Raw genomic sequence first — 20,834 nt, forward strand, 5'->3', positions numbered from 1 at the left:
CAATCTTCCATCTGATGATACGCTCCCCTGGCCCATGACTGGGCCAGGCCCATGCCAGGAGCTTCTTCTGAGTCTCCCGTGTGGGAGACAGGGGTCCAACACTTGGGTCATCCTTCCACTACTTTCCCAGGCCATTAGCAGGGAGCTGGATTGGAAGTGGAGCAGCCAGGCCACAAACCAGCACTCACATGGGACACCAGCATCACAGATGGCAGCTTCACCTACTATGCCACAACACTGGCCCCCATCTTTCTATCTTGTTTGGTGAGGTTTTTATTGTGTTTTGTTTGTTTCCTGTTGTTAAGTTTTTTTGTGTGTGGTGTTTTTGTTTTGTTTTGTTTTGTTTTGTTTTTTGACAGGCAGAGTGGACAGTGAGAGAGAGAGACAGAGAGAAAGGGAGAAAGGTCTTCCTTTTGCCATTGGTTCACCCTCCAATGGCTGGAGCGCTGCGGCCGGTGCACCGCACTGATCCGAAGGCAGGAGCCAGGTACTTCTCCTGGTCTCCCATGGGGTGCAGGGCCCAAGCACTTGGGCCATCCTCCAATGCACTCCCTGGCCACAGCAGAGAGCTGGCCTGGAAGAGGGGCAACCGGGACAGAATCCGGTGCCCTGGCTGGGACCAGAACCCAGTGTGCCGGCGCCGCAAGGCGGAGGATTAGCCTGTTGAACCACGGCGCTGGCCCTGCTGTTAAGTTTTAAGAATTCTTTGTTCAAAGGTTCTTCTTGATGTGTGATGGGGTTATGTCCTGATGAATCATTAGTAAGTGGAAAATGTCATCAGGTGAAATGCATTTAATACACTTAATCTACCAAATGTCATAACTCAGCAATACAGCACGTTGTAGATATTGGTTATGTCTCCTGCTGATCATGTGACTGGGACTTGAGGCTCCTGCCGTTGCCCAGTGAGAGGGTAACATAGTGCAAATCACTAGCCCAGGAAGAGGCCAACACTCAAAATTCAATATATGGTTTCTAATGAAAGGATATTGTTTTCATACCATCACAAAGTTAAAAAAAAAAATCTAGCTCAAACCATGTCACAGAATGTGTATTTTGGATGCTGGTTGTTTACCAGATGCGTCTTATGAATATCGTTTCCCAGTGTGTATCTCGTCTTGTCATTCTCTTGAAAATGTCTTTTGCAGAGCTGAAATGGTTAATTTTAATGAAGTCTAGCTTATCACTTCTCTCTTTCATTGACTATGCCTTTGGTGTTGCATCTAAGAAGTCATTGCCAAATTCCAGGTCAACTACATTTTCTCCTGTATTATCTTCTAGGAGTCCATAGTTATACATTTTACATGTAGGTCTGACTCTTTGTAATTTAATTTTTGTGAAAGGTGTAAAGTCTGTCTAGATTTACTTTTTTGCATGTGGATATTGATTGTTAACAGAAACATTTGTTGGAAAGACAACAAATGTATTGTCATTGTACCTGCATTGCCTTGTCTTTGCTTCTTTGTCAAAGATCGTTAACTATATTTGTGTAGGTCTGATTTTCACTAATGCATTTTTTAATTCCAAGCTGAGGTTTTAGTTGTATATCTTGCATATATCCATAGACCATAGAAAGAACATTTGAATTGCAGTTTTTCAGCATCCTTAACTGAGGAAATGTTACGAATATTTATCCTCATATTTGACATAGATCATTGTACTTGGACTGTCAGTCAGTAATTAAGTCATAGTTCAGAAGTGACTCACAGGGCAGGCACTTGCCCTGGTGGTCAAGATGCTGGTTCAGATGTCTTCATCCCACACTGGAGTGCTGGGTTCAGAGCCTTTCTCTGCTCCTGCCTCCAGCTTACTGATAACGCAGACCCTGAGAGGAAGAGACAAGGGCTCAGGGAACTGAGTTCCTGTCACCCATATAGGAGGCCTGGATTAACTTCCTGGCGCCTGCCTCTGGCCTGTCCCAGCCTTAGTTGTTGTAGGCATTTGGTGAGTGAACTACCAGATGGGAGTTCTCTCTCTCTCTCAAATATTTTTGATTTTTCTCAGAAAAGAGATTGGTAGAATAATTACCAGTGCAATTTCCTTTTTGGTTTTTAGCCTATGTGAAAGTTATATTCAGGGGATGGCACTACGGCGCAGCGGGTAAAGCTGCAGCATGCAGGGCCGGTATCCCATATGGGCGCTGGTTAGAGTCCAGCTGCTCCACTTCTGATCCAGCTCTCTACTATGGCCTGGGAAAGCAGTAGAAGATGGCACAAGTCCTTGAGCCCTTGCATCCCTGTGAGGGACCTGAAAGAAGCTCCTGGCTTCAGATAGGTACAGTCTGGCCGTTGTGGCCATCTAGAGTGAACCAGCAGATAGAAGACCTCCCTCCCTCCCTTCCTCCCTCCCTCTCTCTCTCTGCCTCTGTCTCTGTCTCTGTCTCTGTCTCTGTCTCTCTTTAACTCTGCCTTTCAAATAAATAAATAAATCTGAAAAGAAAGAGTTATTTTCATTGAGTACCTAAAATTAAATACTGAATAATAAAATAAAATAAATAAATAAAATAATAAAATAAAATAAATACTGAAGTATTTTATGTTCCCTTTAATTATGGGATAAGTGTTATATTTCATTAATATTGCCATTTTTTAACTAGGAAGACTTCCTCTATAGCATTATAATTTTCATTCAGTGATTAAGTAGTGTGACTCTATGTATTTCCAAATTCCTTGATCAAGCATTCAATCCTTATTAGAAACCAATAAACTTGAAAGAGGAGATGTGAAAAGGAAACTAGAGAATGAGACAGAGGACATTGTGAAAATGAATTCCCAGGCAACTTCCTAAACTGCTTTTTAAAAAATAACAGATTTTCTATTGAATTCACATTTTTGTCACTACTCCCAGGGAACTGAGAGGGGCCAACAGCTGCTCCTTGGAGCAGGTGATGGGCCTGTGTGTGGATGCTGCTTCTCTTCCTCAGGTCTGAGCTCTTTCTACTCGGAGCTGATGAAAGGACTGGGCGCAGGGGGGCGCCTCTGGGAGCTCATGGAGAGAGAGCCCAAGCTGCCTTTTAATGGTAAGTCTGAGATGCGATGATTCTTCTCTACGCGGACTAAATTAATCTGGCTTTGCACAGTGAGACCAGTTCCTTGCCCTGCCTTAAAGGATGAGCCGCAGGTACATGGTCCCTGTGCAGGGCAAGGAAGGGTCTGCCTTCCTATGGGAAAGTGGTGAGGGGGTAGGGCAGCTTCCAGGGTGCTACCACAGGCCCGAGATGTCCCTGGAAGCATGGTGGCTGACCACATTGTATCTGCCCGCTGTTCACTTCCCTACCCGTTGACTGTCACCAATAGTAGGATAAAAGCAAGTATGGCCAAGGGTACAAACAAGAAGGGCTTTGGCCAGTCCACCAGACTAACATTCCATAGAGATTCTGATAGTCCTCTGGGGTACCAGGTGAGAGGAAGGAGGGATCATACGTATAAAAGTAAGTGGCATTTGGGGATAGGTGGAGGATGCTGATACTAAATGTCTAGAACCTTCTCCTTTCTTATCAATGACTCCCCTGGCATGGTGGGCCCAGGGCCAGCCAGCTGAGGTTCATGAGAAGTGGCTGTGAGGAGTGAACCACTCCCAATTACTCACTGACTCCCAGGACATTGTTAGCTCCAGGTCAGTAAGTGAAAGCCTGACAGACTGTAGGAAGAAGCCAGCTGAGAAAGGCTCAGCAGCATCCCCCACGTCCGCAGCAGGTTAACACCAGGCCAGAACAGACCTCTGACGCCCTTCTGCTCCCATGGCTAGGGAGCAGCACTCCGCTGCTCATCACATTCTTTCTTCCTTTCTTTCTTTTTTTGCCAAGAGGCCTTCTCCATTTTATTTCTTTGGGAAAGGAACATGAAGTCTTTCTGTCACATATGGTAGAGATATATATTTATATATATATATATATTTACATAATTTCTTTGGTGGACATCTCAAAGCTGAGACTGTCATATTTTCTATTTTGTTGTCCTACCAATGCCTTCTCTCCTTCCAGGCCCTGTGGCCCAGGCCCAGGCTCTGGGGCAAATGCAGTGAAGGGTGAAGGGAACAGGCAGTAGCCGCCAGGGCGGCCTCCTCCCCAGCCCAGAGATGTGGTGAGGACCACCCAGCAGGGGCTGTGCATGACGAAGAGGCCACGCTCGAGGCGGATGGGGTCCAGGCTTTCTTCTCATCGCCTTGTTGCGGGGTGGGAGTGCTGGCACCCACTGCGGCCCTGCGCTCGCGCAGCAGCTGCTCCAGCTATTGGTTGCACTGCTACGTCCCCACGTAGGTCAGCTGCAGCTGCTTCTGGTGCTCGCAGACCTCTTCCTTCTCCTCCGGCCACACGTGGTGCTCCTCGGCGAAGCTGGCACCTGGCGCTCCCGGGCACAACAGGCTTCAAGGTGGATGGCCGAACTGGCGGCTCTGAGCACTGGTCTAGCTTGCCAGAGGTGGCCAGAAGCTTGGGTGGGTGGCTGGGTTCACGGTACTGTGACGGGGCCTTGTCGCTGCCACCGCTGCTGCCCACCACATTGCCCTAGACATCAGTGTGGTCACTGCCCCTCAGTCGCCATTGAGGTAGAGGGAGGTGGCAAGAGCCTTGTCTTCTGAGGGGAAGCGGCCTGGCCTCTCCCTGCCGGCCCTGCTAATGCAGGGAAACCGCCCTGGCTGCTGCCACCCCGTGCGGGTACCTGCGCTCTGCAGGGTGAATTCCTGGGCATGGGCCACCCCACTGCCCACACTACACTACTCATGCCAGGTAGGGGTCTGGGGGCCCAAGCTCAGAGGTCCGTGGGGCAAAGGCCAGGAGGGGATCCCGGCCATGGTCAGCACGCACAGGCAGTGTCTCGAGCTTCGCCATGGCTAAGCCAGGGTGCACTTTCCAGGGGGGTAGAGGGCCGACGGGTCCTCAAGCCTGGGTCCCTCTGAGGCTCGGTCTGCATGGGCCATGTGCGTCCCTCTCGCAGTCAGGACTCGGCCTGAACCAACCGCGCAACTTGGCAGGAGCCGACTGAGCCACCCCGGCCTGCGGTGTTCTTTGCGAAATGGGAGGAATGAAGGACCTACCTCTTGGAGCTGCCACGTGCCAGGCGCCCCGAGACGGCGGGCCACATTCTTTCAAAACATTTGTTTAGTGTAGAAAACTTAAACTCTGGACGAAGAGAACTATGCGGAAACAGTAGGATGGGGAGGAGACCTTTGGGTTTGAAACTGGACCACTGTGCTTCAAGGGAGGATCTTAACTACGTGTGAGCTGGGGGCAAGTTTTCTGTGGTCTTTATTATAAAATGGGAGTCTTAATGTCTGCTCCTCAGGGCTGTAAGGATCAAGTGCCCCAGGTGTGTGTGGTACCTTGTACACGGCAGGGGCAGAGTAGGCACACTGTGAGTATTCAGGCCTGTGCTTGCTTCCTGGCGTGCCACTTAGAGCTCCCGCCCCAGGACTCACTCTGCTGGATTCCTCCATCCACGGTTGGAGGAGCAGGAGAACCGAGTTGAGCTGTGGGTTTGGTAGTTTGCTTTAAGTAATTCGTATTCCATCTTGTGTTTCAGAGGGCGTCGTTTTAAAAGAGAAAAGCTTCCAGGGTGCTTTGGAGTTTAAGAATGTGCATTTTGCCTACCCGGCTCGCCCAGAGGTGCCCATATTTCAGGATTTCAGCCTGTCCATCCCAGCAGGATCTGTCACAGCCCTGGTTGGCTCAAGTGGCTCTGGCAAATCCACAGTGGTTTCCCTCCTACTGAGGCTGTATGACCCCATTTCTGGTAAGTGGTTCACCCAGGGGTGGGCAGAGCCACTTTCCTCCACCTGTGCAAATCCAGACGCATGGAGTCATCACCTGTCTTAAAATGTCATTTATTGGTGTTTCCCTCTGGAAGCACTGTCTCAATTCACTGTTTATTTGTCAGGAAATCTGAGGTAAAAGAAAATTCTAGTCAGGTGGATGCGAATGAAATCAAAATATTGAGTCTGGAATTCCTTCATCACGTTGCCTACATCAAGAATGGAGCTTATACTTGTACTTGTATTTCTGCCGTGTGTACTCTGTGGAGCACTTGTGCTTTTAATCAAAGAGTTCAAGTTTTTGCCAGTTTACAGAAGTGCCCCGCTGGGTTGTATGATTCCACAGCACCAGGAAGGCAAGACATTTCTTATGCTGTCACTGTTTTCCTCACTAAGCACTGTTGAACACCTTCATTGTATGGAACCAAACCTGCCAGTGACGTCAGAGAGTTAGCGTATGATTCTTTTTTTTAATTAATTTATTTTTTGACAGGCAGAGTGGACAGTGAGAGAGAGAGACAGAGAGAAAGGTCTTCCTTTTGCCATTGGTTCACCCCCCAATGGCCGCCACGGCCGGCACGATGCAGCCGATGCACCGCGCTGATCCGATGCCAGGAGCCAGGTGCTTCTCCTGGTCTCCCATGTGGGTGCAGGGCCCAAGTACTTGGGCCATCCTCCACTGCACTCCCTGGCCACAGCAGAGAGCTGGCCTGGAAGAGGGGTAACCGGGACAGAATCCGGCTCCCCGACTGGGACTAGAACCCGGTGTGCCGGCGCTGCAAGGCGGAGGATTAGCCTAGTGAGCTGCGGCGCCGGCCTTAGCGTATGATTCTTTAAAAGCAGGTGGGACCAATCTTTAAAAGCTGAGTCCGGAGTTTTCCCACTGGATTCTTCCTGTGTTTACCCTGATCACCGGCCCTGTGACACCCCGTGACTCTTTCCTTTCCTCTCTACAAGGAGCTATCAGTCTCGATGGCCATGACATCCGTCAGCTAAATCCAGGCTGGCTGAGGTCCAAGATTGGGACAGTGAGTCAGGTAAGAAAAGAAGTCTTTATTTTTGTTTCACTTTTTTTAAAAAATTAGCTTTTGTCATTTGCTATTTCCTTGGCTTTGAATCTCTTGAGAGAGAAGAAATGGAAGCTTTCCAGATATATTTAACTAATTTCACATGGCAGGTTGTTTAGGCTTGTAATGGGCTATGAGTTCCTGAAGACTTTAAGCACTTAACCAGTTGAAGCACTGACTTTGTATCCAAACCCTGGGGCTGACATTACCTTGTAATGCAGAGGAAATGGTAGAAGCTTCTGTTGGCTCATGCTCAGCTCCCATCTTCATTACCAGCCCCAGTCTACTGTCTCAGGGATAAACAAGCCAGGACGATGGCGCGAACCAGAGTCCCCTTGGGAGGAAACTGCAGATTGCAAAGTGGAATATGAATGTAATGTGCTCTCATTAATGAGCGTTTTCATAAGGCCATTTGGAGCAGGAACATTTGCCATACCTGTTTTTACTGCTATTCCCAAGCTATGTGCACAGCACACAAACCTGAACCGCACCTCCCTGTGAGCCTCTCCCTGTAATGAGCTCCCCTCCCCCAAGCCCTACCCCTACCCTCCTCCTGACTCTCACTCCCCAGACGGGGCTGTGGTGGGAGTACTCAGCCATGTAAGATCAGGTCATATGATTATGGATGGGGAAAAGAAGTGGGAAGTTTGCCTTCTTTTGAGGGCTACTCCACAGAGCTCTGTAAAAATGTGCTCCCATCTGGTTTGTGTGTGTTTCAAAAAGTAATGGATGAAGATGCATTCCTCCTTTGTCCTTAGTGGAAGGCAGTTCTCACATTTACTGTGATGGTCCTCCCTGGAGGGTGCCACGTGGGCATTTGCCACAGGGTCTCATTTCTCCTGTTTATGATAATATTTGAGCCTTATTATTATTATTATTATTTGAAAGGCAGAGTTACAGAGGGAGAAAGGGAGAGACAGAGAGAGAGAGGTCTTTTATCTGCTGGTTCATTTGCCACATGGCAGCAATATACAGGGCTGGGCCAGGAGCTTCTTCCAGATCTCCCATGTGGGTGCAGGGGCCCAAGCACTTGGGCTGTCCATCACTGCTTTCCCAGGTGCATTAGCAAGAAGCTGGATCAGAAGTGGAGCAACCAGGACAGGAACCAGCACCCATATGGAATGCCAGCATCGCAGGCGGTGACTTTACTTGCTTTGCCACAGCACTGGCCCCGCCCTTTTTTTTTTTTTTTTTTTTAAGATTATTTATTTGAAAGGCAGAATTAGAGAAAGAGAGATCTTCCATCCAGTGGTTCATTCCCCAGATGGTCACATGGCCAGTGCTGGGCTAGGCTGAAGTCAGGAGCCCAGCCGTCCCACTTGGGTGGCAGGAACTCAAGCACTTGGGCCATCTTCTGCTGCTTTCCCAGGTGTATTAGCAAGGAGCTGGATCAGAAGTGGAGCAGCTAGACCAATGCCCATAGGGGATGCCTGTATCACGGGTGTTGCCTTAACCTACAGCACCACAATACTGGCCTCAAAATTGGAGCTTTTAAAAAGTATACTGGGTTGGGGCCGGCACTGTGGCACAGTGCGTTAATGCCCTGGCCTGAAGCATCAGCATCCCACATGGGTGCCGGTTTGAGTCCCGGCTGCTCCTCTTCCAATCCAGCTCTCTGTTATGGCCTGGGAAAGCAGTAGAAGATGGCCCGGGTGCTTAGGCCCCTAACCCATGTGGGAGACCCGGAAGAAGCTCCTGGCTCCTGGCTTCAGATCAGCACAGCTCCAGCCATTGCGGCTATCTCAGGAGTGAACCATCAGACGCAAGACCTCTCTCTCTCTCTCTCTGCCTCTCCTCTGTCTCTGTAATTCTGACTTTCAAATAAATAAATAAATCTTTTTTTTTTTTTTTTTTTGGACAGGCAGAGTGGACAGTGAGAGAGACAGAGAGAAAGGTCTTCCTTTGCCGTTGGTTCACCCTCCAATGGCCACCGCGGCCGGCACACCGCACTGATCCGAAGGCAGGAGCCAGGTACTTCTCCTGGTCTCCCATGGGGTGCAGGGCCCAAGGACTTGGGCCATCCTCCACTGCACTCCTGGGCCACAGCAGAGAGCTGGCCTGGAAGAGGGGCAACCGGGACAGAATCCGGCACCCTGACCGGGACTAGAACCCGGTATACTTTTTTTTAAGATTTATTTATGGCTGGCGCAGCGGCTCACTAGGCTAATCTTCCACCTGTGGCGCCGGCACACCGGGTTCTAGTCTCGGTCGGGGTGCCAGATTCTGTTCCGGTTGCCTCTCTTCCAGGCCAGCTCTCTGCTGTGGCTCGGGAGTGCAGTGGAGGATGGCCCAAGTGCTTGGGCCCTGTACCCACATGGGAGACCAGGAGAAGCACCTGGCTCCTGTCTTCGGATCAGTGCGGTGTGCCGGCCACAGCACACCAGCTGCGGTGGCCATTGGAGGGTGAACCAACGGCATAACGAAGACCTTTCTCTGCTGTCTCTCTCTCTCTCACTGTCCACTCTGCCTGTCAAAAAAAAAAAAAAAAAAAAAAAGTATACTGGATGAATTTATAGAGAGTGAGGAATTAGAACCAAGAAAATCTCTTTTCGGGGCCAGCGCTGTGGCACAGTGGGTAAAGCCCTGGCCCTGAAGCACTGGCATCCCATATGGACGCTGGTTCGAGACCCAGCTGCTCCACTTCCGATCCAGCTCTCTGCTGTGGCCTGGGAAAGCAGAGGATGGCCCAAGTCCTTGGGCCCCTGAGAGACCCAGAAGAAGCTCCTGGCTTTGGATTAGTGCAGCTCTGGCCATTTCGGCCAGTTAGAGAAGTGAACCATCAGATGGAAGATCTCTCTGCCTGTCCTCTCTCTGTGTAACTCTTTCAAATAAATAAATCTAAAAAAAAAGGAAAGAAAATCTCTTTTCTTTGGAAGCTCCTGAGTAATTCTGTAGATGTAAGTATTATGCTAAGCCCCATTGCACTTATTAGGTGTGTTTGGTTTTTTAATTTGAAAGGCAGAGCAACAGAGTGACAGGGAGAGACAGAGATCTTCCATCCACTGGTTTACTTCCCAAATGCCCACAGCAGCCAGGTTTACACTAGGCAAAGCTAGCAGCCCGAATCTCCATCTGGGTCTCCACATGGATCGGAAGGACCCAAATACTTGGGCTGACATCCTCTGCCTTCCCAGGCACATTAGCAGGAGCTGGTCTGAAAGCGGAGCAGCCGGGACTCAAACCAGCACTCGCACGTGGAGTGTTGCAGGTGACATGTTGGTGTTGTAGGTGGCAGCTCAGTCTGCCATTCCCCAACGCTGGACCCGATGAGGCCTGTCTGAAGTCTGTTTCTTTTTCCTTCAATTTTCATTCTTACTTATTTGAAAGACAGAAAGATATCATCTGCTCTTTCACTCCCCAAATGCCCACAACAGCTAGGACTAGGCCAGGCCAAAGCGAGGACCTGGGAACGCAATCTGTGTGTGTGCTGGGATCCAGGTACTTGGGTGATCACCTGCATTAGTAGGAAGCTTGAATTGGGAGCAGAGCCGGAACTCGAACCCAGGGCACTCTGATGCGGAATGTGGGTCTAATGTGGGTATTCACGTACCTGGGAAAGTGGTGATACCGCTGGGCCAAACGCTCACCCCTGAAATCTCTTTTGAATTTCATGGTAATTGATTTTCTCCAATTTTAGGAGCCAATTTTGTTTTCTTGCTCCATCGCCGAGAACATTGCTTATGGTGCTGACAGCCCATCCTCAGTGACTGCTGCGCAGGTGGAGAGAGTGGCTGCACTGGCCAACGCAGCCTCGTTCATTCAGAATTTCCCCCAGGGGTTCGACACTGTGGTCGGAGAAAAGGGTGTTCTCCTTTCAGGTGGGTTCGCCTACTGTTCTGTAGCAAATTTCTGGGCCCCAAGAAACTCTCCAAGGATTTCCAGACTGCATTAATATTTGCTAAGTAGGATTTGCCATTACAGTTTATGAAAAGAGCCTCACCACTTTCTGAAATGTCTGACGTGTGGATAATTTCAGTTTTATTTCCTGCTTCAAAGGTGTTCCAGAAATTCCACTGAGTAGTACTTAACCTCAGCAGGCTTGTTTTCCTTTTTAAAAATGATTTATTTATTTGTTCATTTGAGAGGCAGAGAGAAAAAACATGCAGGTTGCTTCTGTTAACCAAGATGAAGAGAGCAGAGGTTCTTGTCTTCGTTCAAGAAAGAATTCAGGCATGAGACAGAGGAGTAGCTGTAAGCAAGGAAGCAGCTGTAGTGGGGAAGGGCATGCATCAGAATGGATGGGCACTCTGCAGAAGGAATCAGAGAGGGTGACTAGCCACGCACACTGGGGTAAGCAAGGTTACATCTTTTATCTTTTTTTAAAAAAAGATTTATTTATTTGAAAGGCAGAGTTGTAGAGAGGCAGAGAGAGAGAGAGATCTTCCATCCACTGGTTCACTCCCTAGATGGCCACAATGGCTGGAGCTGCAGCAGTCTGAAGCCAGGTGCCAGAAGCTTCCTCCAGGTCTCCCATGTCGGTGCAAGGGCCCAAGCACCCGGACCATCTTCCACTGCTTTTCCAGGCCATAGCAGAGCTGGATTGGAAGTGGAGCAGCCAAGACTCAAATCGGTGCCCACATGGGATGCCAGCACTGCAGGCGGTGGCTTTACCCACTACGCCTCAGAGCTGGCCCGTGAAGGTCACATACTTTAATGGAGAGAATACACCTGCCAGGCCAGGCAGGCAGGTGGGCATCTGAGGAGATACTGAGAGTCAGTCTGTATTCAGTCTGGGGCTTACAAGGGAACGAGGTCCAGGTCCAGTTCTTCTGCCTTTGTCCTTCTCCCTCTCCTTCTCCTGAACAGAGTTTGCTGGGTGTGAAATAGGTAAAATTCCTCTCAAGGCTTTATTGCCCATTGTTCCCAGCCTGGTTAGCCCACCTGTCCCCATGCAGAGGAGGTTCCCCTGGGGTACCTTCTTTAGGGGAAGACTGTGACCACCTGTAAAGTTATGGGGTATGGACAGGACTTTGTAGTATAAAGTACTAGGTGAGGCTGGCACTGTGGCACAGCAGGTAAAGCTACCGTCTACAGTGCTGACATCCCATATGGGTGCCAGTTTGAGTCCCAGCTGCTCCACTTCCAATCTGGCTCTCTGCTATGGCCTGGGAAAGCAGTAGAAAATGGCCAAAGTCCTTGGGCTCCTGCACCCTGCATGGGAGACCTAGTGGAAGCTCCTGGCTCCCGGCTTCAGATTGGCACAGCTCCAGCCATTGAAGCCAATTGGGAAGTGAACCAGCAGATGGAAGACCTCTCTCTCTCTCTCTCTCTCTCTCTCTCTCTCTGCCTTTCCTCCTCTCTCTCTGTAACTCTGGCTTTCAAATAAATAAAAATATCTTAAAAAAAAATACTGCTCAGCTTCCAAGGCGTGTTTCCAAGCCTGCTACATTCCTATCCACAGGTGCTTTGTTTTCCTTAGGCCCCTCTTACACACAAAGGCTAATTTCCAACTTCCTAAGCTAACATTCCTCCCTCAAGAGAAGTTACCCGTAATCTTAGGGGCTAGAGTAGGTGAAGGTCTAATTTGTGTATCTTCTAAAAGGAGGTACTGCTGCTTATGGATGATCTGCTGTTGCTCTCTGTCCTATGCTGTTTGAGGTTGGCTCTGGTAAAGATCGTCCTGCATGGCCCAGAGGACTTGTCATATCATCCAGTGGGGTAGGCTGGAAGCCCTATCCCATGACCATCTGGAGCCGAATGGCTTGCATTCTGTTGGAGGCAAAACCAACAAGAGCATTGAAAGACACATGACCCAAAGAGCAGCAGTAAGGGCATGGAAGCTTTAGTGCCAAGGAAGGGCAACAGCCAGTATTCCCATGACCGGATGTTAGGTGAAAAATCCCAGCTTTGATCAGCCTGGTCCTGGAATTACGTGGCCTTCCCCAAGAAAGGATGGCCATGTACCTGTGCAGTCTGATTCACTTGAAGGCAGCATTCTTCCTGGAGCGTGGCACAGACACCCCATGGGCAGCAGTTAGCATGTCTAGGGTCTGCCTGTTTTGCAGGGCTGACTTTAGCCACCCTAGCACAGGGGCCCTCGTTGTGACAGCTTTTAACTGGGCAAAGGCTGTGTTTGGTTTTCTCCCAAAGGAGGGGCCCTGCTCTGGCTTGCTCTTGAGAGCCTAATGCAGAACCTGATCCAGGAGCTTCGCTCTCTCTCTCTAATATCTAGGGATCTACAGCCCAATAATCTGAGAAATGCTGGAACTGTCTGAAGGGCTGTAGGAGTAGGAATTTGCTCTGTGGCCTGTATCCTCTCTAGAGCTAGTCTTCTCTCCCCAGGGGTGAGGACAGTCCCGAAATAATCAACTTCTTGGAGCACTAGCTGTGCTTTCTCCTTGGATGCCCAGTAGCCACATGCTGTTAAGGGTGTTAAATGCCCAAAACTCTGGTTTTAGGCCTCACACATACTTGGCCAGGCCTTAAAGCCCACCTGATTACTATTAAGCCTAAAACCACCTCCTGTTCCTCTTTGCCTTTAAATGCATTAGCAAACGGGGAATAAAGTAGCAGCTAACTTGGACAGTTCTGCACAGGGTTTCAGAGTCATTCTGCACCCATTTTGGGCTTGTGGAGGACTTGCTTATCTGTTCCCCAACCTGAAGACTCTTGTCTTGGGCATTTAACTAATACTCTTTACTTCATAGCAGGATGTGGCTACTGGGCAGCCAAGGAGAAAGCACACTGGGCCTCCAGGAAGTTAATGATTTCGGGACTGTCCTCGCACACAGAGACTAATTTCTAACTTCCTGCCTACCACTTCCATCCACTGGTTCACTTCCCAAATGCTCATAACTGCTAACACGGGGCCAGGCTCAGCCGGGAACCTGGAACTCAATCCAGGTCTCCCACCTGGGTGGCAGGAGTCCTGTTCCTTAAAGCCAGGTTCTGCTTTAGCAGGAGCTAGAATGAGGAGCCAGAGCCAGGTGTTCAACTCAGGTACTCAAATGTGGGACACAGGTGTCCTAGACACGGGGCCAAACAGCCTCCAAGTTTTTCCTCTCTGAGAGAAGGTATGTGTTGCAACCCATGATCTAGAAAATAAGACAGTTACATGTTGTCCAAGGAGGCAGGGATTGTGCATCCGAAACAAAACTGAAGCTGAAAGAATTCTTTATTCCTCCATTTGTATATAATGTATTAAGTCAGAGGTTGACAAACTTTTTCTGTACTACGTTTTATAGGTCATATAATATCTGTCACATATTATTCTGTGTGTGTGTGTGTTTGTGTGTAACAACTCTAGCCTGAGGGCTGTGCACAAACAGGCTGTGCTTGGGATCTGGCCTGCAGGCATAGTCCTTGGATGGGACCTACAGCTTCGAGGGGAGTCAGCATCTGTGGGGAGCAACTGGGAGCAACTCGGACTAGACTATGTTACTTGAATTAAGACTTATTCTATACATCTGCTCTCCCACAATATGGCGCTGGGAGAGGAGAAAACAGCTTCTACCCAGCTGCCTCTCACCAACTTGACAAACTGTAGGACCTGCTCCTGATTGGAGGAGAGCAGCGTACTCGGCGTGTGGGCAGCCGAGTTGGGATTGGTGGAAGAGGACTATAAAGGAGGAGAGAGACAATATGCACCAGGAACACCTGAGGAACACCTGTGCAGCCCCCGAGAGAGCCGGCCGGCGGTGTGCCGCTCCCCCGCGGAAGTGGGGAAAGTGGCAGGGGGAACCGCCCTTCCACGGAGGTGGAAGGGTCGGTAGCCAACCCGGGAAGGACCAGCAGCAAACCCGGGGAGGGCCGAGCAGACAAAAGAACAGCGCAGGGTCCTGTGTCCTTCCTCCACGAAGAGGGGGAGCGACATAATGGTGCCGTGACTCGGATATGAAGCCTAGGCAGGGTTTAGTGTCATTCCTCCACGAAGAGGGGGAGCGACAAGCATCCCTGTGATAGCGGACAGAATCTGGCAGACAGTATCACATACGGGTGCCACTTGTTTTTCATCAGAAAGGCAGAGTGACAGAGAGATCTTCCATCACTGTTTTGCTCCCAAATTGATCCCAAGGAAGCCAGGAACTTGAGACACTTATCTGAGTCTCCCATTTGGATCTCAGGGGCCCAGTTACTTTCCAAGGCATATTAGCAGGGAGCTGGATCAGAAGCAGAGCACCTGAGACTCCAACCGGTGCTCCTATGGGATGCTAGCATTGCAAGCGGCAGCTAAACCCACTGCACCACAACGCCGGCCCCCAGGGACCTTGTTTCAGGAGGAAAAGAGAAGACTGAGTTTGTATTGCTGTAGAGAACAGATGGGAGACCAATGAGTAGAACTTCAAGGAAGAGAAACTTTTGGTTGAAGACATATTTTTTTTTTCATTACAAGTATTAAAATGTGTTTACTTCTGTGGGAAATAAGCCTACCTGAGACCACCTACCCACCACAGGATAGACTCAGAAACATGAAGGAAGCAAAAAGCGAGTGGTGACTCGCCAGTCCTTTACATCTGTCATGCAAAATTTCCCCTCCCCTAGTTTGAGCAACTCCTGGAGGCACAACCTGAACACACACAACAGTGCAAGGGGAGGGGGAGTTAATGAGGCTTGAGTATAGCTGGGCAGGTAAAAAGGGGAGGGGGAGGTTACACTGTGGTTACTTAGTTGAAACTGTTAGGAAGTTAGAAATCAGCCTATGTGTGAGTGAGGGCCTGAAACCAAAAGTTTCTTCCAAAAGGAAATTAACAGCCTTGGAAGCAAGCACTCAGAAGCCGTCCAGTACCTTACACTACAAAGCCCTGCCCATTCCCCGGTACTCCTGGGTGTGGGATTCCCCAAGAAAACCCCAGCTTCTGCTGCACAACACTGGGCAATCAAATTTTCTCAGCCTTCTTCCAAGGAGGGGGTAGCATCTGCCCAGGTGCCAGATGGGGCTGCCCAGTCTGATAACACTAGGTAGTAAAACCCTGGAAGGAATTTTCCCTAATTCACACTCAGCAAATCCTCTCTCCAGGAAGAGGGAAGATAGGGAAGGAGAAATGCTGAGGAACCGACCCATCGCCTTAGAAACCCAGTCTAAGTGTACCTAGGCTATCCTCTCAGGTCCGTTCAGACGGGCACCCCACCCATTAAACCTAGCTGCCTTGTTTACCACTCATCTCTGTCTCACATCAGAATTCTTTCTTGCATGAAGACAAGAACCCATTTCTCTCATCTCTGCTAAGTGAGCTCACCAGTTGTTTTGTTTTGTGGGTTTTTTTTTTTTTTTTGAAAGATTTATTGATTTATTTGAAAGTAAGAGTTACACAGAGAGGGAAGGAGAGGCAGAAAGAGAGAGAGGTCTTCCATCTGCTGGTTCACTTCCCAAATGGTCACAACGGCTGGAGCTGCTAATCCAAAGCCAGGAGCCAGGAACTTCTGGGTCTCCCACATGGGTGCAGGGGCCCAAGGACTTGGGTCATCTTCTACTGCTTTTCCACACCATAGCAGAGAGCTGGATTAGAAGTGGAGCAGGCCGGCGCCGTGGCTCACTAGGCTAATCCTCTGCCTTGCGGCGCCGGCACACCGGGTTCTAGTCCCGGTTGGGGCGCCGGATTCTATCCCAGTTGCCCCTCTTCCAGGCCAGCTCTCTGCTGTGGCCCGGGAGTGCAGTGGAGGATGGCCCAAAGTGCTTGGGCCCTGCACCCCATGGGAGACCAGGATAAGTACCTGGCTCCTGCCATCGGATCAGTGCGGTGCACGGGCCGCAGCGTACCGACCGCAGCGTGCCGGCCGCGGCGGCCATTGGAGGGTGAACCAACGGCAAAGGAAGACCTTTCTCTCTGTCTCTCTCTCTCACTGTCCACTCTGCCTGTAAAAAAAAAAAAAAAAAAAAGTGGAGCAGCCAGGACTCGAACCAGCACCCACATGGGATGCCGGCACTGCAGGCAGTAGCTTTCCCTGCTACACGACAGCTCTGGCCCCAGTGTTTTGTGTTTTTAACTTTGCTGTTGGAGACTAGACCCTGGCGTCATGGCTGTACTTAGGCTAAGCTAAGTTCTTATAAAAACACACTATTGGTTTACTTTTAACACTCGTGAGCTGTCAAGCCCCATGTGTCTGGAAGTGTTTGAGCAGAGTGAAGGTTGCCAGGGTGGACTAGGGTAAGAGTACTTTCCAACTCCGAACTTTTTGCTTGAAGTTAGACCACAGGAAAACGTAAACCAAAAAGGTTTTGAGTTTATTGTGTGCATTTTTTTAACTACAGGCAGTAGATGAATAGATGGTTATGGTTTTGGTTTTGGTCATTTTGGGACATTCTGTGAGTAGAACTACGCATTGCTAGGTAAAAATGAACAGCTACTGTGTTAGGTTTTAGGATTTTAGGGTTCAAAGAAGAAGAGGCGGCTAGTTAGGGAACACTTTATTTTGGGGGCACAGAATTGGAGGGTAAAGAGAGCCTGCCTGGACAGAGGGCAGGGGTTTGAAGCCAGGCTTCATTCCGTCTGAGCAGCAGGCAGAGTCCCTCCCTAAGCTGCTTGTTGTGGCGGTGCAGAGCGCCACAGGGACCCTGATAAGGTGGGTGCGGGGGCGTGCAGAAGGGCTCTTACAGTGCACTGGCTTAGCAGTTTGGAATGTCCCCAGGAGAGGGGCTTCCCTGCGCCAGCAACATTCCAGCAGCCCTTACATTATCTACCTGCACCCCGTTTCATCAGGTCCGGGGGTTCAGGCCCAGCGTTCTCACCTGCTGTATCTCTGAAACAGGGCAGAAAGCCAGTTGAAGCTGCTTGTGGCAAAACTGCTGAGCCCTGCCTGAGGGGGGGTGGTCTCCCAAGCGAGAGCTCACATTCTGTGTGCCCTGCCCTGTAGGGGACTCTGCAGCTGCATTTCAGAACCAGAGAAGCAAAGCTCCCGCCTGTGCTTGCTTTCTGAGAGGAAGCGAGGACACAGAACAGCAGAGGCCCTGTGTGCTGCTTGGTCTGGGCAGGCGCACAGCACAGCACAGCCATCTGCTGACCTGCCAGAGGGCCAGAAGGAAAGGGCTGCCTCCCGAGAGCTGCACAGCGCTGGCGAAATGGGAACTTCAGCCAAGAAGCAGGGTCAGCCAATAAGGTCACCCAAAAAGGAAGGCTTTTCATCACCCAGAGTGGCTCTTGGGTTTTATAAAACAGCCTAAGTCGGGAGGAGCGGGCCCTCAGAGACTTTCTGAGGGTGACTCGTGTCCCGTGGAGGAAAGGGAAGGGGGCAGTGTGAGACAGAGCTGGCAGGGGCAGCAGCACAGCCTTCGCTGTCCCCTGTCCTGCCAGCTGCCCTGCCACCTCCAGTTTGTTCCCTTGCTTCTCGTAGAATTTGAGGGGGAAGTAGAGGGCCTCTCTGCGACCTCATGTCACACACAACACGCTGTTTGTGCCTCTAGGGGAGGGAAGTACAGCAGTGCAGTGGCACATCCCGGCATCGCTGGCGCGCCTTGCTCCCAGGCGCTCAAGCACCAGTGTGTGAACTTCAGGTCCTTGAGCTTCTGGTTTCCTCGCGACGCTGGCTGTTCCATTAGCGAGGAAGTGTGTGTGTGGTTGAAAGGGTAGCCCTCGTGCTGTGTAGGTCCAGATCTGGGCTCTGCTGCTTGCTTGCTGGGAGACCCTGGACGTGTTATTTTGTGCTTCAGTTGTTCATCCTCAAAGGGGGAATGATCGTAGGGTCTTCCTCATAGGATTTCTGTCAAGATCAAATGAATAATGCATGTGATGCATTTAGAAAATGTCAATAAATGAGAGCTATGATAATTATTACCAATTTTGAGATTGATGAGGAGACAATATATTTGAAAAGTAGGTTACTGTTTCACCACCTAGCTCAACTAAGACTAACTAGGAGAATTTCCCCTTAAGTAGCCACATGGCTTATTAGCAAAGCCTCTTACCAGTCAGTTTTGTTAAGGCCTTCTTTTCTTTTGTTTTTCTCAGGTGGGCAGAAACAGCGGATTGCAATTGCCCGTGCTCTGCTTAAGGTAAGCCTAAGCTAGTTGGCTGGGTTGAGGTTGTTTTTGTTTTGCTTTGTTTGTATTGTTTTAAATTAGGAACCTTGTAATTTGTAATTTACTATTTTTCTTCTTTCTTTGGATGGGGATGGTAAAGATCTGGTTGACAGTTATGGTGAAAGAGAAGTTGGCAGTTCCCTTGGGTACATGTTCTCCAAATTTAACAAATTTTTTTTCTTTCTTCCTTTATTCTTTTTCTTTCCTTTCTCTCTCTCTTCTTTTTTGAGATTTATTTATTTGAAAGGCAGAGTTGCAGAGGGAGAGAGATCTTCCATCCACAGGTTCATTCCCCAAATGGCCAGGCAAGGCCAAAGCCAGGAGCCTGGAACTGCATCCAGGTCTCCCACGTGGGTGGCAGGGGCCTAAGCACTTGGCCATCTCTGCTGTTTTCCCAGGTGCACTAGCAGGGAGCTGAGTCAGAAGCAGAGTACAAGGACTCCACCTGGTAGGCATGTGGGGTGCTAACTTTGCAGGCTGCAGCATAGCCTGCTGCACCACAGCCTGCTGCACCACAGTGCTGGCCCCAGCGAGTGTTTGTTAGGAATCATGAGCCCCGGAATGTGCTAGAGCTGCAGAGGGAAGGAAGTGTAACGCAGGGCCTCCCATCAGGAAGCATACAACCTACGGAAACAGTGACTGTCGATTCAAAATAGCAAACCAGTGCCATGTCTGTATCGTCTGCAGTCAGCTGCTCAGTTGAATGACTAGGACAGACTTAACATCTAAGCCGGGCTCCTAAGGGAGGGAAGAGCCATTTTAGCTGAAAGTTACCTATTTTTAAAGAAATGAAAGGCTTCCCCTTGTCTCTTTTGGGTTGTAGATTATTTAAAAATAAGAAACACTGTTGGGGCCTGAGCCATGGTGTAGCAAGTAAAGCTGCCACCTGCAGTGCCGGCATCCCATATGGGCACCGGTTCCAGTCCTGGCTGCTCCACTTCCGATCCAGCTCTCTGCTATAGCCTGGGAAAGCAGTGGAAGATGGCCCCAAGTCCTTGGGCCCCTGCACCCACGTGGAAGACTCAGAAAAAGCTTCTGGCTCCTGGCTTCAAATTGGCCCAGCTCCAGCCATTGTGGCCATCTGGGGAGTTGAACCAGTGGATGGAAGATCAATTCCCTCCCTCCCTCCTTCCTTCTCTCTCTCTCTGCCTGTCACCCTGCCTTTCAAATAAAAATAAATAAATAAATATATAAGTAACACTGTTGAAGCATAGTTTATACACCATAATATTCACTCATTTTAAATGTATTTTTCAGTGACTTTAGCAAATTTACAGAGCTGGCTTATACACAATTTCAGAGTATTTCTGTCATCTCAAAAAGATCCCTCATGCTCCCTTGCCGTCCTTCCTGGCTCACATCCCTGGTCCCAGGAGGCCATGAAACTGCTTTCTGTTTATCTAGACTTGCTGTTCTGAGCGTTTCAGATAATATATGGTCTTTGGCATCTGGCTTCTGTTACATATTATTGTGTTTTCACATACCTCTGCTTCCTAGCCTGCAGCAGCTCTTCTTTCTCTATATGGCTGAGATGTGTTAGTGTACTCCTGTTTATCCAGTCACTGGTGATGCACATTTGGGTTGTTTCCAGGTTTGGGCTGTTGTGAATAATATAGGAAAGAAATGTCTTCACCTTTTTGTGGGGATGTGTGTTTTCATTTCCTATAGACATATTCTGTGCAAAGCAAGAATTTAAGGTGTTATATATACCAGCTCACTCTTAACTCTTCCATCCTGTGGTTCACTCCCCAAATGACCACACAGCCAGGGCTGGGCCAGGTTGAAATCCATCCTGATCTCCCACATGGGTTGCAGGAGCTCACATACTTGAGCCATCATCTGCTGACTCCCTGGCACATTAGCAGGGGGCCGGATTGGAAGCAGAGTAGCTGGGACTTGAATTGGCAGTCTGGATATGGGACGATGGCATCCCAAGAAGCAGTTTAACCTATTGTGCCACAGTGCCTCTTCTTTTTTTGTAGTAGTAGTTTTACTGAGATATAATTCACACACTATATCACTTACTTATTTAAAGTAAAAATAACATGGGGCTGGCAATCTGGTGT

The 20,834-nt window shown here is 49.5% G+C and overlaps 1 protein-coding gene across 1 annotated transcript in view; it reads left to right on the top strand.

Moving 5' to 3' along the window:
* ABCB10 (ATP binding cassette subfamily B member 10) overlaps positions 1-20,834 on the top strand; it is a 44,091-nt gene that overhangs the window by 18,523 nt on the left and 4,734 nt on the right. The window contains exons 7-11 of the mRNA XM_051820937.2: positions 2,924-3,019; positions 5,520-5,729; positions 6,706-6,785; positions 10,453-10,633; positions 18,698-18,741. Of these exons, the coding sequence (XP_051676897.1) occupies positions 2,924-3,019; positions 5,520-5,729; positions 6,706-6,785; positions 10,453-10,633; positions 18,698-18,741 (611 nt within the window). The remainder of the gene's footprint in view (positions 1-2,923; positions 3,020-5,519; positions 5,730-6,705; positions 6,786-10,452; positions 10,634-18,697; positions 18,742-20,834) is intronic.

This window comes from Oryctolagus cuniculus, chromosome 13 (genome assembly GCF_964237555.1).
Source record: "Oryctolagus cuniculus chromosome 13, mOryCun1.1, whole genome shotgun sequence".
Taxonomy (NCBI): Eukaryota; Metazoa; Chordata; class Mammalia; order Lagomorpha; family Leporidae; genus Oryctolagus; species Oryctolagus cuniculus.